Source organism: Plecotus auritus (assembly GCF_963455305.1).
Source record: "Plecotus auritus genome assembly, chromosome: 1".
In the NCBI taxonomy this organism is placed as follows: Eukaryota; Metazoa; Chordata; class Mammalia; order Chiroptera; family Vespertilionidae; genus Plecotus; species Plecotus auritus.
In genome coordinates this window covers 224,390,152-224,403,121 of record NC_137770.1, presented here as the reverse complement: position 1 = coordinate 224,403,121, position 12,970 = coordinate 224,390,152, and the positions used below count along the sequence as shown (strand labels likewise).

Sequence of the window (12,970 nt, the reverse complement as noted above, 5' to 3'; positions counted from 1 at the left end):
TTCATAACACTGCTCCCCGAAGCGCGCCCAGAAGCCGGGGCAGCTGTGCCCACCGTACAACGGATGCAGCCTGCAGGCCAGAACCCTCCGGGGCCTTCCTCTTGACTGGCCCCTCAGCTTCTAGTGTGTCCGTGTGCCTGACTGTAGAAGAGCACCCAGTATGTGTGTGGCTGGGTGGTGCCCGAGGGGCCAGAATAAGGGGCCACAATGCAAATCAGATGTGGATTCTGGAGCTGGGTCAACATGGTGGCAGGACCAGTCACAGCCTATGGAAGGACCCATATGGCCCTGTGTCCTCTATGAATTCTTCTCCGGGCGGTTTCTGTTCAGGACAGCTTTAGGGGCAAATTCCAGCTTGTCCTTAAGGCTCACCACCTGGGTGTGGTCCTTGCCTAGCAGCTCATACAACTTTCGATCTTCCCGACGCTCTGAGATGCTCTTCTCCTCCTCCGCAGGCTGGGGATCCTTTCCCCGGATGAACCAGTCCAGGAGGTAGCCCACAGTCCCGACCACGAAGGCCACAGGGAATGTGACATAGGGAGCATAAGTACGCACCACGGTCCAAAACACAGGCCACAGGACATTGGAGCCACAGCGTCCGGCCCCGCCCTCCGCCTGCTGCGGGGACCGCCGCCACCGCCCCTCCCAGTGGCCTGCGAGGCCGAGGGTCGAGATTTTTAAAATAATAATTAGCATGCATAGCACCTTATGGAGCTCCCCTCTAGAGAATGGTTTTATTTAAATTGCGTCTTTAAATAACTCATGTGGTAAGTATCCTCATTTTATTTCTTTTTAAAAATAGACTTCATTGATTTTTAGAGAGAGAGAGGAAGAGAGAGGGAAAGAGAGAAACATCAACGTGAGAGCAAAACTGATCGGCTGCCTCCTGCACACCCCCTGCCAGGGATGGAGCCTGCAACCCGGGCATGTGCCCTGACTGGGAATCAAACTGGCAAACTTTCTGAGCATGGGATGATGCTCAACCAACTCAGCCACCCTGGCCAGGGCCCAAGTGTCCTCATTTTAGATAAGGCTCAGGACTTACCACATTCCCCCAGATCATCTGACATCATCCTACAGAGCTCCCGGGTTAACTCCTGGTTTTTCCAATTCCAAGTTCTATACTCTTTAAAATGGGCCAAACAACAAGAGAAACTTATTTTCCAAAACATGCAAGCACAGGTTGGGAGGGAGACCTGATGTACCAACTGCCATGGGAAGCTCTGTCAGCATCACCCCCCTGCTCCCCAGATTTGTGAGGACAGCCACTGCCTTGCTCTGTGACAGAGTTCACATTTTCCTCCCCGTCCTGGCCTCCAGGCAATCAGTAAGCACAGGCCCGGGTTGTGCAGGAGGCAGCCGATCAATGATTCTCTCTCATCATTGGTGTTTCTCTCTCTCTCTCTCCCCCTTCCTCTCTGAAATCAATAAAAATATATTTTAAAAATAAAGGCATTGACTGCCATGTTTATTAAAAAAAAAAATACTACCGGGTCCATAATACTGTTTTTATCCATTTTAGACACGCACCCCTCATATTTTAACATGTCCTGAAATAAGAATGCTTTTCAATGAATGATATTTTAGACTCACCATTGGCCGATTCCCACCCATTTTAATAATGTCTCTGAAATCTTAGAATCAGGGAGATCTGAGATGAAATAGGGGCTGTTGATTTCACGTACATTTGGTGGTGTATATCGAATGCCACAGCGAGGGTGCAAGTCTGTAACAATGATGGGGAGAAGGGTTTGCAGGTCACTGTGCGGAAGAAGCAGCGAGGGCAGCTTGCCAGTGGGAGGCGGAAGGAGTGGGGTGGGGCCGGGCTGTGCCACGTGCTCTTGGCGTTTGGATAATGTACCTGACTTGACTTATGAGACCCAGGCGAAAGGGCAGTTCAGGATTCCACACACTTCACAGTGTGGTGCCCACCCCACCTCCCGATTCCTTGCTGTAGGATTCCTCACAAACCAATTTCAACGTGGGGCCGCCCCCCTGGAAACACAGGCCCCGTGCAAAGTCAGGCCTTGCGTTCCTGGGACAGTCACTCCTGACTTGCTAACTAGCTCCTGCGGGTGCCTCGGAGGGACTGCGAGGAGAAGTGAGACAAAACCATGCTACCCAGGCCAGATGCTGCTGTACCACCTTGCCTGCCGACCAGACCAGCGCCCGAACAACGTGAGATAATATTATGACAAGGAAGTTGGGGAGCGCAGGAAATGAAAACAATACAGCCCTGCGGGGGGAGATGCAGGCCGGCCTCAGAGCGGTGGGCTCTGTTTGTAAGAGCAGAGGTTGTCCAAGCGGAAAAACAATCCGGGCAGAGACTTATAGCTGCCACTCCCCATGGGCAGCCTGCCAGGAGCAGGGCAGAACGTTTTCATAAGGCTGCTCCCAAGCAGGGCCCATGGCGGGGAGAGAGGGCTGGGTGCTGGGAGGCTGTGTTTGGTCTGGCTGGACCCCCACAGGGCCAGCTTCCCCCAGTCTAAGTAAATAAGGGGAAGCTAGTATATACAAGGGCTCACTTTTCAGAACATGTATTTCTGTCTTCCCTGCTTCCTCCGTGTTCTGTGGAGTTAGCACACACTGTGGCAGTTTTTGCTTCTGACCTGATGCTGCCTGGTCAGGGCGCCTATGGGGAGAGGTTAGGAATCGGACCTCTAGGCGTTCTATCTCTCTCGGTTGGTCTAACTCCTGGTGGCCGTGGAGGAGGCTGAGCTGGGCTTTCCCAGTTTTAGAAGGGACCAATGGTGGTCATCATAGTCCCCAAACCTGCAGGTGCCCCGGAGTGACACTTGAGCCATGGCTCTGAAATAGTTGACTTTGCTCCCAGAATACTGTGGAGAGGGTGGCATTCCATCCTCCTCCCACCTAGACCTGAGTCCCACAATCCTCTGCAGCCAGGAGACAGAAGGGGGTGGAGGGGGGGAGACAGAGCCAGCCAGGGTCTAGGGGTGCTGGCCAATCTGGGAGTAGAGAGGAGGAGGGAAGAAATGGAGCCAGCTAAAATCATTGCCTTTTTTAAAAATATACATTTTTATTGATTTCAGAGAGGAAAGGAGAGGGAGAGAGAGATAGAAACATCAATGATGAGAGAGAATCATTGATTGGCTGCCTCCTGCATGCCCCACACTGGGCATTGAGCCCACAACCTGGATGTGTGCCCTGACTGGGAATCAAACTGTGATCTCCTGGTTCATAGGTCAAGGCTCAATCACTGAACCACGCCAGCTGGGCTAGCATCACATTACCTTAGGATGCTACAAAGGCTCAAGGAAGTAGGAACCAAAAAAGAATGCGAAGGTGATGGTGGTGGTGGGAAGGGTGAGATTTATTTATTTATTTTTGAACAGTGCGAGACTGTGACTTAAAACTCAGGGAGAAGAAAAAATTTCCCCAAACACAAAGATCAAGAAAGCAGAATGTGGAAGAGGAAGAGGAAGGAAATTCAAGCTGCCCCAGAATTTCAGCTGTCAGAAGTGCCCAAATCCCCCTGAATTGGGAACCTAATTATTACAGAAAGCCTTGCTTAGTCCAGAGTTTGGAGACTGTCAAAATTGAGAAACTTTGGAAATTGTAAATATTTTTTTACACGAAAGATAAAAAACTAATTTGGAAAGACTAAAGGGAAGTTCTATTCTTTTAATATTTGTATAATGTTTATTGATTTCGGAGAGGAAGGGAGAGGGAGAGAGAGGTAGAAACATCAGTGATGAGGGAGAATCATTGATGGGCTGCGGCCTATAGGCATCCCACTGGGATCGAACCCTGAAACCCAGGCAAGTGCCCTGACTGGGAATGAACCAAACTTGGTGCATGGGTCCATACTCAACCACTGAGCCACACCAGCTGGGCAGGGAGGTTCTAATTTTGAAATGGACACTGAAATGGAATAAATACTGTTATAAAAATAAGACAGTGATAACGACGTACTGTTTCAAAACTTAAAAAGCAGTTTCATTTGTATTATCTCAGGTGTCAGGAAAGACTTATAATTGTTTTATGTCCTAAGGGGTCTCTTCTTCCAGCCTTTTGCTCCCCTGATGGAGTCCTGTGATCTTGGAGAGAGGGGATGCTGGAAATATCAGCCCAGATATCCATGAGGACGGATATGTTACTGCAAAAGTGCTTTTATTTTTCACAAGGGTGTTGCTTTCTGTTTGTTTCTAGTAACCGTTTGCAAAAATTAGCTGCAGAGGTGATATGTGTATGTGGCCAGGAGAGGTGTCTTCCCGCAGGACTAGTTAGTCCAACAGGTCTTTATTGAGCTCTTACCTGCAGGCCCGGCAGGCTGTCGTTGCTGGGAAAATAGTGAAGAATAAAAGCTGGATGGTTCCTGCACGCACAGAGCTGAGTTGGTCCTACTGTGTGCTGTGATTCACTATGCCTGGATCCAGTCTGACATTTCGATGATTCCTAATAGACTTTTGCTTCCCCTAGTATCGTTTCTTAGTTTAGCCGTAACGTTGGCAGGGCATGTGGGCCTTCTAGATACTGTATGTCCCTCCGAAAATGCCACACTGTGTGCACATGTTTTGCAATGAGCAGGACTTGAATTTACCCAGCATGCAAAAGGTATTTTAAAACCTTTCCCCTCCAGTCACCTGCTTTTACACAACGTCAGTGTTGGGTCCCCATGTGGTTCTTTCTCTTTTGTGGCTTCTGCCCTGCCTTTTGTGCTGGCCGGATCCCCAGTGATAGTGGAGATTGTTGTCATGTCCCCAATCTTGAAGGAAATGCTCCTGGACATTGAGTTTTGTACATTCATCACTTACTATATGTTTGCAGTGGGTTTTTAAAAGAGTGCTTTTTTTCTTTTCCTAGTTGAATCAATTTTCGTTATCATAATAAATATTGAATTTTAATGAATGGTTTTCTGCATCTGTTAAGATGATCATGTGATGTTTCTCTTTTGGTCTGTCCATGTGGTCAGTTCCTTCTATTGTACTGTCCTTTTTACTACCTATTTGCCAGTTTGCCGATGTTTTTAGGATTCTGTGTCAATGCTCATGAGTCAAGTTGTTTTCCCAAATTGCCCACGGTTGCTGCTATGGGTAATGCCAGCCTCATCAAATGAAGACTTATTTATTTTTCTATTCTGTCGCAGAATGTATCTAAGACTGAAACGATGTTTATTTTGTGGGAAGATTTTAAATCATAGACTCAATTTTTAATTTTCTCATAAAATTGTTAGTTTTTTTAAATCTTTTTATAACATTTTAGTACTTTATATTTTCTAAGACTTCCCCCTTTTCACCTGTTTATCATTTTTTGGGAACAAATCTATGTATAATATTCTAATTTTTAATATCTATCACAACTGTAGTTATGTTTACTTATTCATTCATAATTGATTTTTTAAATGATGCTCTCTTTCTTTTTAATTAGTATTACCAGAGGCTTGCCAAATTTATTAAGACTTTTCAAAGAACCGATTTTAGATTTATTGGTCCTCTCTGCTGAATGTTTATATGTAAATGTATTAATTCCTGCTCTCAATATTATCTCCCCTTCTGTGGGGTAGGTTTGTTTCTAGCTTAACCCAACACTGACAGTGTTGGTGATTGAGCTCCCAGATCTCCCAGGCAGGCTCCCTACACATATTTTCTTGAATGAGACCTAACTTTTGAGTTCTCACTGTCAAAACAAAAGTTCAGCTACACCAGCGTTTGGCTTAAGCCCCCAAGGGCAAAGAAGATGGCCTTTCTAAATTTTCACTTTTAGAATTAAAGCAGTACAAAATGGAAGGTACAGAATAGTCACAGAAATATAGATTACAGCACAGGGATATAGCCAATCATATCGTGGTAACTATGTATGGGGCCAAGTGAGCACTTGAAGCCGCAGGGCAGGGCGTTCACTATGTAAAGTACATAATCTTCTAACCACTTCGCTGTACATCTGAAGCTAATACAGAATAATAATGAATGTAACTGTAATTGAAAAATTAAAAAATAAATGAACAACAAAATAAAATAATAATAATAAATTCTCACTTTTACTTTTTTTTGGCCTCTGAGGAGTCCTTCTCTTCTTCCCAGATCAATGAAGCATTGACAAAGATACATCGTTGAATTTTTATTAAACATGTTTGCTGTTTTCAGTAGGAGGGTAGGTCTCTGGGTCTGACCCATGATCCTGCGAGGATAGAAGTCATTCCAGTTTATTCTTTCCCTCTTTCCCTCCCCATCTCTCCTATGTCTTTTGCTCCCAGATTTCTGATTTCAGATTCCAGGTTCTGATCCTTGGGTCTTGTGTATCTTCTCAGGTGGCTTCATCTACTTCAGAACGTACCTCTAAACCACCAATAACCCTTTACATCACCAATATTGATGGTCTGCCTCACTTACAGATATTATTATGCTCACATTATGTCTGTTTCTTTACTCTGGAAGAGCAGGGGCGTGGGATTTGGGAAGAGGGAAGGGATACAAGGAATGGTGAGTGTGAAACAAGATCCCGCCTCCCTATGAGGGAGTCTCTGGACTCTGAGAGGTTCTGGATGCTAATTCACACACAGGAGGGACCATCCTAGACCAGGTAGGCAGCACAGGCTTCTTCCTGATGATGAGACAAAACTGATCAAAGGTTGTCCTTCCTCCCCCTCCCCCACCCCATTTAACTTGTAAATAATTTTAAAAATTAGTTTTCTCATACGCATATGCACAAGAAATTTTTCATAAATGTGAATGGATCCCATAGACTCCCCTCTTTTTATTTGGTGCTTGATTCTCCTCTCCTGAGCTCCTCCTTCTCGTTCCTTGTTTATCGCTCAGCCTCCACCAAGTAACACATGTTACAGCTCAGGATGCCTACCTCTAGATTTTTCTTCATGCACGTGTGATCATACAAATGAAGATGTACTATTATTATTAATTCCATAAGAATGGGTTTTTATTCTACACACTATTGTTCTTCATTCAATAATGCCTCCTGGCAATTCCTCTAAGCCAACTGATAAAGCTCTAATTCATTCCTTTAATGGTTATAAAATCTCCTTTGGTGTGGATATGCATAATGTATTGGGCCTTTCCTCTACTGAGGGTTTACCAGGTTTACCACTACAAACAAGGCTCCAGTAAATATCCTTGTAAACATGTTCTTTGTACTAGTGGTTTTATGTTTATGGGATCGATTCCCAGGAGTGGGATAGAAGGGTAGAAGGGTATGTGATAGTTATTAAATTTTAATAGACATTGTCAGATTGCTTTCCAAAAAGGCTGTGACAATGGACATTTCTACCAGCAGTGTATGAGAGTAACTCCTTTCTGCATCTCATAGTCTTTACTCCAGCCCGTAGTCCCTTGATGTTTTCAATTTAGAAACCTCTAGGCATATAATACAAGTGCACTGATATCTCATTGTTGCATAAATTTTCCTTTTCCTGATCACAATTAATTTAAATAATTTTGCTATTTGGATCAGCTCTTCTCTGAATTGTCTCTTTACTATTTCTGCATATTTTTCTGAATTGTTTTATTTTTTTGGCCAACTTGTAAATGCTCTTTTTATATTATAGATGTTAATTTTGGTCTCTGTGTTATAAATTTTATCCTGAATTTGTTATTTTTCTACTAATTTTATTTAGGCACTTATTTTCTTGACTATAAATGTATAAAAATGTTTATCTCATTTAATAAACTTATTTTTTTTATTTTCAAGCTTTCTCTGGTTTCCAATCTCAGTTTGAAAGATATGTATCAACCTTAGAGTTATGTGTATTCTCCTAAATGAACTTGTAAGATTTTTTTATTATTTTGTTTTTGTATTGGGGTCTATTCAATTTGGAATTTGGGTATACATATGGTTTAAGATAGTATAATAATATTTTTCAGGGAATAATCAGTTTTGTCAGTATTATGTATTAAGTAATCCATTCTCCTTACACATAATACAATTATGAGTTCGGCATACTAAATTATCATATATGCTGGATCTATTTCTGAATTCTTATTTCTTGCCCTGCTCTATTTGTCTATGTCTATGCCAATATTTGATTGCTTTGATGTAATGAATCTATATTATCGGCTATTATCAGATAAGGCAAGTCCCCCTTTATTATTTCTCACTTTCATACTTCTTGTTTTCCTGCCATGTCTCTTCTTCCATAGATATATTGAGATGGTTTTAAACAATGTCAACAAAAATTATTGTGAGATTTTATTCAAATTGCATTAAACTTGTATGCATATTAATTTTTGCAGAATTGATAATTTTTATATTAACATTTTCTTGCAAAAATGTAGGGAGTGGATAAGAACATGGGCGCCAGAGCTCAGCCACCTGGGTTGAATCCTGGCTCTGCCATCAGGTGCGTATGACCTTGACCAAGCTGGCTTCCCTGTACCTACTTGGCTAATTCCTAGGCCTACTGCATAATCATCTGCCTGGGCCTTCTTTCTGTTAGACTGCGAGTTCCGTTCCTCCCCAATTTCCTCCTTTTTAATAGTTTTCACTCTTGTTTTACTGGAGTACAGTCTTAACTAATTTTCTCAGAAACGATACATGGAAGGTAAAATGTTTGAGTCTTTGTTGGAAAATGACTACATTTTGCCTTCACACTTGAATGGTAGCTAGGTTGAACATAAAATTTTAGATGGAAAACATTCTTCCTCGAGGCATTTTTGAATGCACTGGCATACACAGACTTTGAAATCCAAGTTATTTGGAAAAATTTGATGCCACAGAACATTTCTCTTTTCCTGCTGGTTACACTTTTTAAATAACTAGTTTTACTGTGTTCAGATATTAAATATATTTGTGCATGATAGTGTAAAGTTGAGTTCTGAAAGGATTTAGGGGTTCCTTGGGAGAGATGTCACGTGAGACATTGGGGGAGATATTTGGAGCTGGAAACTTGAACTTGAAAAGGCTCATGATTTGCCAAGTTCTGGAAGGAGCTCCGCAAACCAGAAACATGAGCTCCATGGGCATTCTGGGAGCATTTGAAGTTTGAAACTATGAGGCTAAGAATCCTGCTTCTAGCTAAGAGAGACAGCTGTTTGGTAGCCAAGTCTTTAGGCTTAAGTCATACATAGGAGGTCCCAGAGCCACTGGTGAGAGGTACATACACTAAGGTCCCCAACCTGGATCCTGAATAAGGAAATAAAGGAGCTATGCTCTATGATTGGGTACACTCAGTTCTGACAATGGCTAATGAATCTGCTTCCGGTGAATGGACCCATCCAGTGAGAACTGACCAAAGAGTTATGTTATTATACGTGGGACCTGTCCCATATCCAGGGAGGACAACTGATGTCACTACAGAATGACCTGGAGATCAGATAGAGAGCTGAGGAGGGGAGGGAGACTGACAAGCAAGTGCCCTTCTCTCCCCCAGAAGCAGGGTAGGACTTGAGAGGACCAAGTCCAAGTGCTGAGGAGGAGGAAATTAAAGCTCAGTGAGGCAATAGGACTGGCCCGAGATCACACAGCTTGTTCAGTGGAAGAGCTGGAATTAAAATCAGGCGTTCCAACTCAAAGACCTGTGGTTTTCTGAGATTCCATAGCCCCAACTCTTGTTAGAATTTTGATCATAGTCACAGCAGCAGCATTGAAAGCTTATTATGTGCCCCACACTGTCCCAAGCACTTAGCATGTAATAGCATGTTTCATGCTCACTGCAGTATATGAGCTTGGAGCTAGGCTTTTCCCTGTGTTTTAGAGGAGGAAACGGAGGCATAAAGAAATTAAACACCTCATCCAAGCTTACATGGTTAAAAAGGGGTAGGATGTTAATTCAAACTCATTGTAGCTTCAGAAACCCTTACACTACACAGCCTTTGATATACACTCGCTGCCTCAGTTCCTCTGTTGTGCTGTCTCTACTTTGTAAGGTATATTTACTGGTATATATGGTTATTATATTTGTTTACTTTCCCCCCAGGGTGTCATTTTTAAGGTTGTTTTTCTGCCACTACAATGAGTTTAGTCGAATAAAGTTTGTTGGGTGGGGAATTGCCATCTTGGACAGGCCTTAGTTATTGGTGAAATTAGTGACCCTATGAAATGTATTTGCTGATGTTCTGGATTACAAAAACAAGCAAAGCCAAAAGGAAGAGCTGGGCATGAGCGACAGAGGGAAGGCATGGAGTCTTTCTGGAACTGGCCATCCAGCTCCAAAAGGGCTCACTGGGCTCCTGGAAGCTCTTCCAGACGCTTCTGATTTATTGATCCCAGATTAAGCAGTGTTGGACGGAGGGCCGGTCATTAGCTGCAGTGGCTCTCACTCAAGAGCAGAGAGAAAAATCTAAAACAAAGCAGACTGTTGACTGAGATTTTCCCATTCTCTGTTGGCATGCTCACATTGTTGAAGAGGCTCAGGAATTCTTTTCTTCCAGTAAAGTCGACAATTATTTTCAAGCATTTACTGTGTGGAAAGCATCATGGCAGGTACTGCTGGGGACTCATAAGTGCATTAGCCTTCACCTGTGCTCAGTGTCCTTAGGGAAGCAGATACATAGTAACTTGGACATGAAACTGATTTTGTTAAGTGTCTTACTAGAGGTTAGATAAAAATACAATAGGAATGAGGTGAATTTTCAATGGAAAACCACCCTAGCATAATGGATTTAAAATATATATATTTATGGCCCAGCATGGCTCAGCAGTTGAGTGTGTCGACCTATGAACCAGAAGGTTATGATTCAATTCCCAGTCTGAGCACAGGCCTGGGTTGCAGAAGGGGGGCATACAGGAGGCAGCTGATCAATGATTCTCTCTCGTCATTGATGTTTCTAACTCTCCCCCTCCCTTCCTCTCTGAAATCAATAAATAATATATTAAAAAATAAAATTAAAAATATAGCCCTGACCGGTTTAGCTCAGTGGATAGAGCATCGGCCTGCGGACTGAAGGGTCCTGGGTTCGATTCCAGTCAAGGGCATGTACCTTGGTTGCGGGCACATCCCCATTAGGGGGTGTACAGGAGGCAGCTGATCGATGTTTCTCTCTCATCGATGTTTCTGACTCTCTATCCCTCTCCCTTCCTCTCTGTAAAAAAATCAATAAAATATATTTTTTAAAAATATAAATATTGAACAGGCAGATTTGTGGGAGCTGTGGGAGGGAATAGCGGGTAGGGGTTTCACTCAGGAATCAGGAAACCTGGATTCTAGCCCCAGGTCTATGAGCCTACAAGGTGTGTGACCTTAGACAAGTCAATCTCTCTGAGTCTGTTTCTTCACCTGTAATGTGGGGATATAAAAACGTACCTACCCATAAAGGTACACACTTCCAGTTATAAGATAAATAAGTTCTGGGGGTATAATGTAGACCATGATGACTAATAGTAATGTAGCGTATATTTGAAAGATGCTAAGAGAATAGATCTTAAAAGTTCTCATCACAAGAAAAAAATACTGCAACTACATGAAGTGATGGATGCTAACTATTGTGGCGGTCATTTCACAACATATACATATATCAAATCATTAGGATGTACACTTACACTACTACAATGTTATATGTCCATTATATCTCAGTAACAGTGGAGGGAAAGCACCTGCCTCAGGGGTTTATTGGGAGGATTTTAGCTGAGTATCTGGCACATTGGAGGTTCTGGGTAAATGCTTGAAATGAAGTGTGTGTGTGTGTGTGTGTGTGTGTGCGTGTTTGTGTGTGTGTATACGTGTACACATGCAAGTATGTGTTAGGAGTGTTTACTGGTGAGCAGGAAGGCGGGGAGTGGAGTGGTGGGGGGTGGTTGTGGGTGACTGTGGGGGTGGGTGGGTAGTGTTGAAAAAATTGGGGGGAGATGTAGTGAGAGATAAGACGAGCAAGCTAAAGAAGAATGAAACAGTGGGAATGTGTAATGTTCCTCTGTGGAAACCAGGAGCCAGCAATGTCTTTGATCCGATGATTAGAAAGTGCCCTCAGGTCCTGGAAGAAATGACCAGCCCCTGGGCTGTAGACTCAAATATTTACTCAGCGTCTACGCAGGGATTGCTCCACTCCCTGAACTTGGGCTCCAGCCCCACCCTTTCTCCACGCCCCTGTCCTCCCCGCCTTTCCCCCCCACCACCCCCTTTTTAAAGGCCATCCTTCCCATGTGTTTTGAGGCCTGGAGGACAAAGGTGATTTGAAATTTTGAAAAACAAAACAAAATCCCAAATGATGTCTCACCCAGTTATATCCTCCAAACCAGCTCTTCCCAAGTTTCCTCTCTCAAGCTCCAAAAAAAATCATGGGATTAGGGGGGTGGGGAGGGAGGTTTACACGGAAACCACATGAGACTTGAGTTATTTCCACGGAACTGTCTTTTCTCCCCTGGTACAATACCCTATAAACTTGTACATAAGGTAGAGCAGCTAGTAAATCAATCACAGGGGCCTCCCCTCTGCCAACCCATCCTGGAGAGAATGGGATCCTGAGGGCAGGTTGGGGAATTGCAGTCGGAATCTGTGGAGCTGCCAAAGTGCCCTGTCCTGGCCTGCCAAGTTCAATGTGAACTTTGGTGAACTTCCTTCACAGCAGTTCGAATCAGCAGCCTCTGTGCGATGCAATTCCCGCTTACGGCATTACTGAACCTAGGGTTTTAGGGAACGAGACCAGGCCGGTGCATTTAGTTAGCCCATGAAGCTTAATTGCTCCCATTAAATCTATGGCTCTGGCCATCTTTCCTGATTAAAAAGCTGCTGGGAGCTCAGGCTGGCCCCCTCTCCTTTATGACTGCTCTGAAGTGCAAGGATGGAGCCTGCCGTGGGAGTTATCATTCCCAGGCAATGATGAATGGCGCGATTGCAGGTTTTATTTCTGAATTAACCCACGGGACCCACGGCTTTGCACCTCGTGTTAACCATCAGACACATAACTGCTCCCGGAACTTCTGTGGGTGCTGGCGTTCGAATGCCCATTGTTTCCCTTGGAGTGCAGGCCTCTGTGATCAGCAGGCCTTTCCCAGCAGAGTGGGGCTGGGCCTGCCTTCCCGCCACCCTTGAGGAACCAGTTCTGTTAGCCTCTGTTTGCTCTGG

At 43.9% G+C, this 12,970-nt stretch overlaps 1 protein-coding gene across 1 annotated transcript; it reads right to left on the bottom strand.

Annotated features, from left to right (window-relative positions):
* Positions 1-297: 297 nt before the first annotated feature.
* On the bottom strand, positions 298-1,070 carry LOC308242097 (small integral membrane protein 12-like; the record flags this gene model as incomplete). Its single annotated transcript, XM_080655976.1, has 2 exons — positions 298-653; positions 1,046-1,070. 2 exons carry the CDS (start codon positions 1,068-1,070, stop codon positions 298-300), a joined length of 381 nt encoding a protein of 126 aa, XP_080512102.1.
* Positions 1,071-12,970: the final 11,900 nt, after the last annotated feature.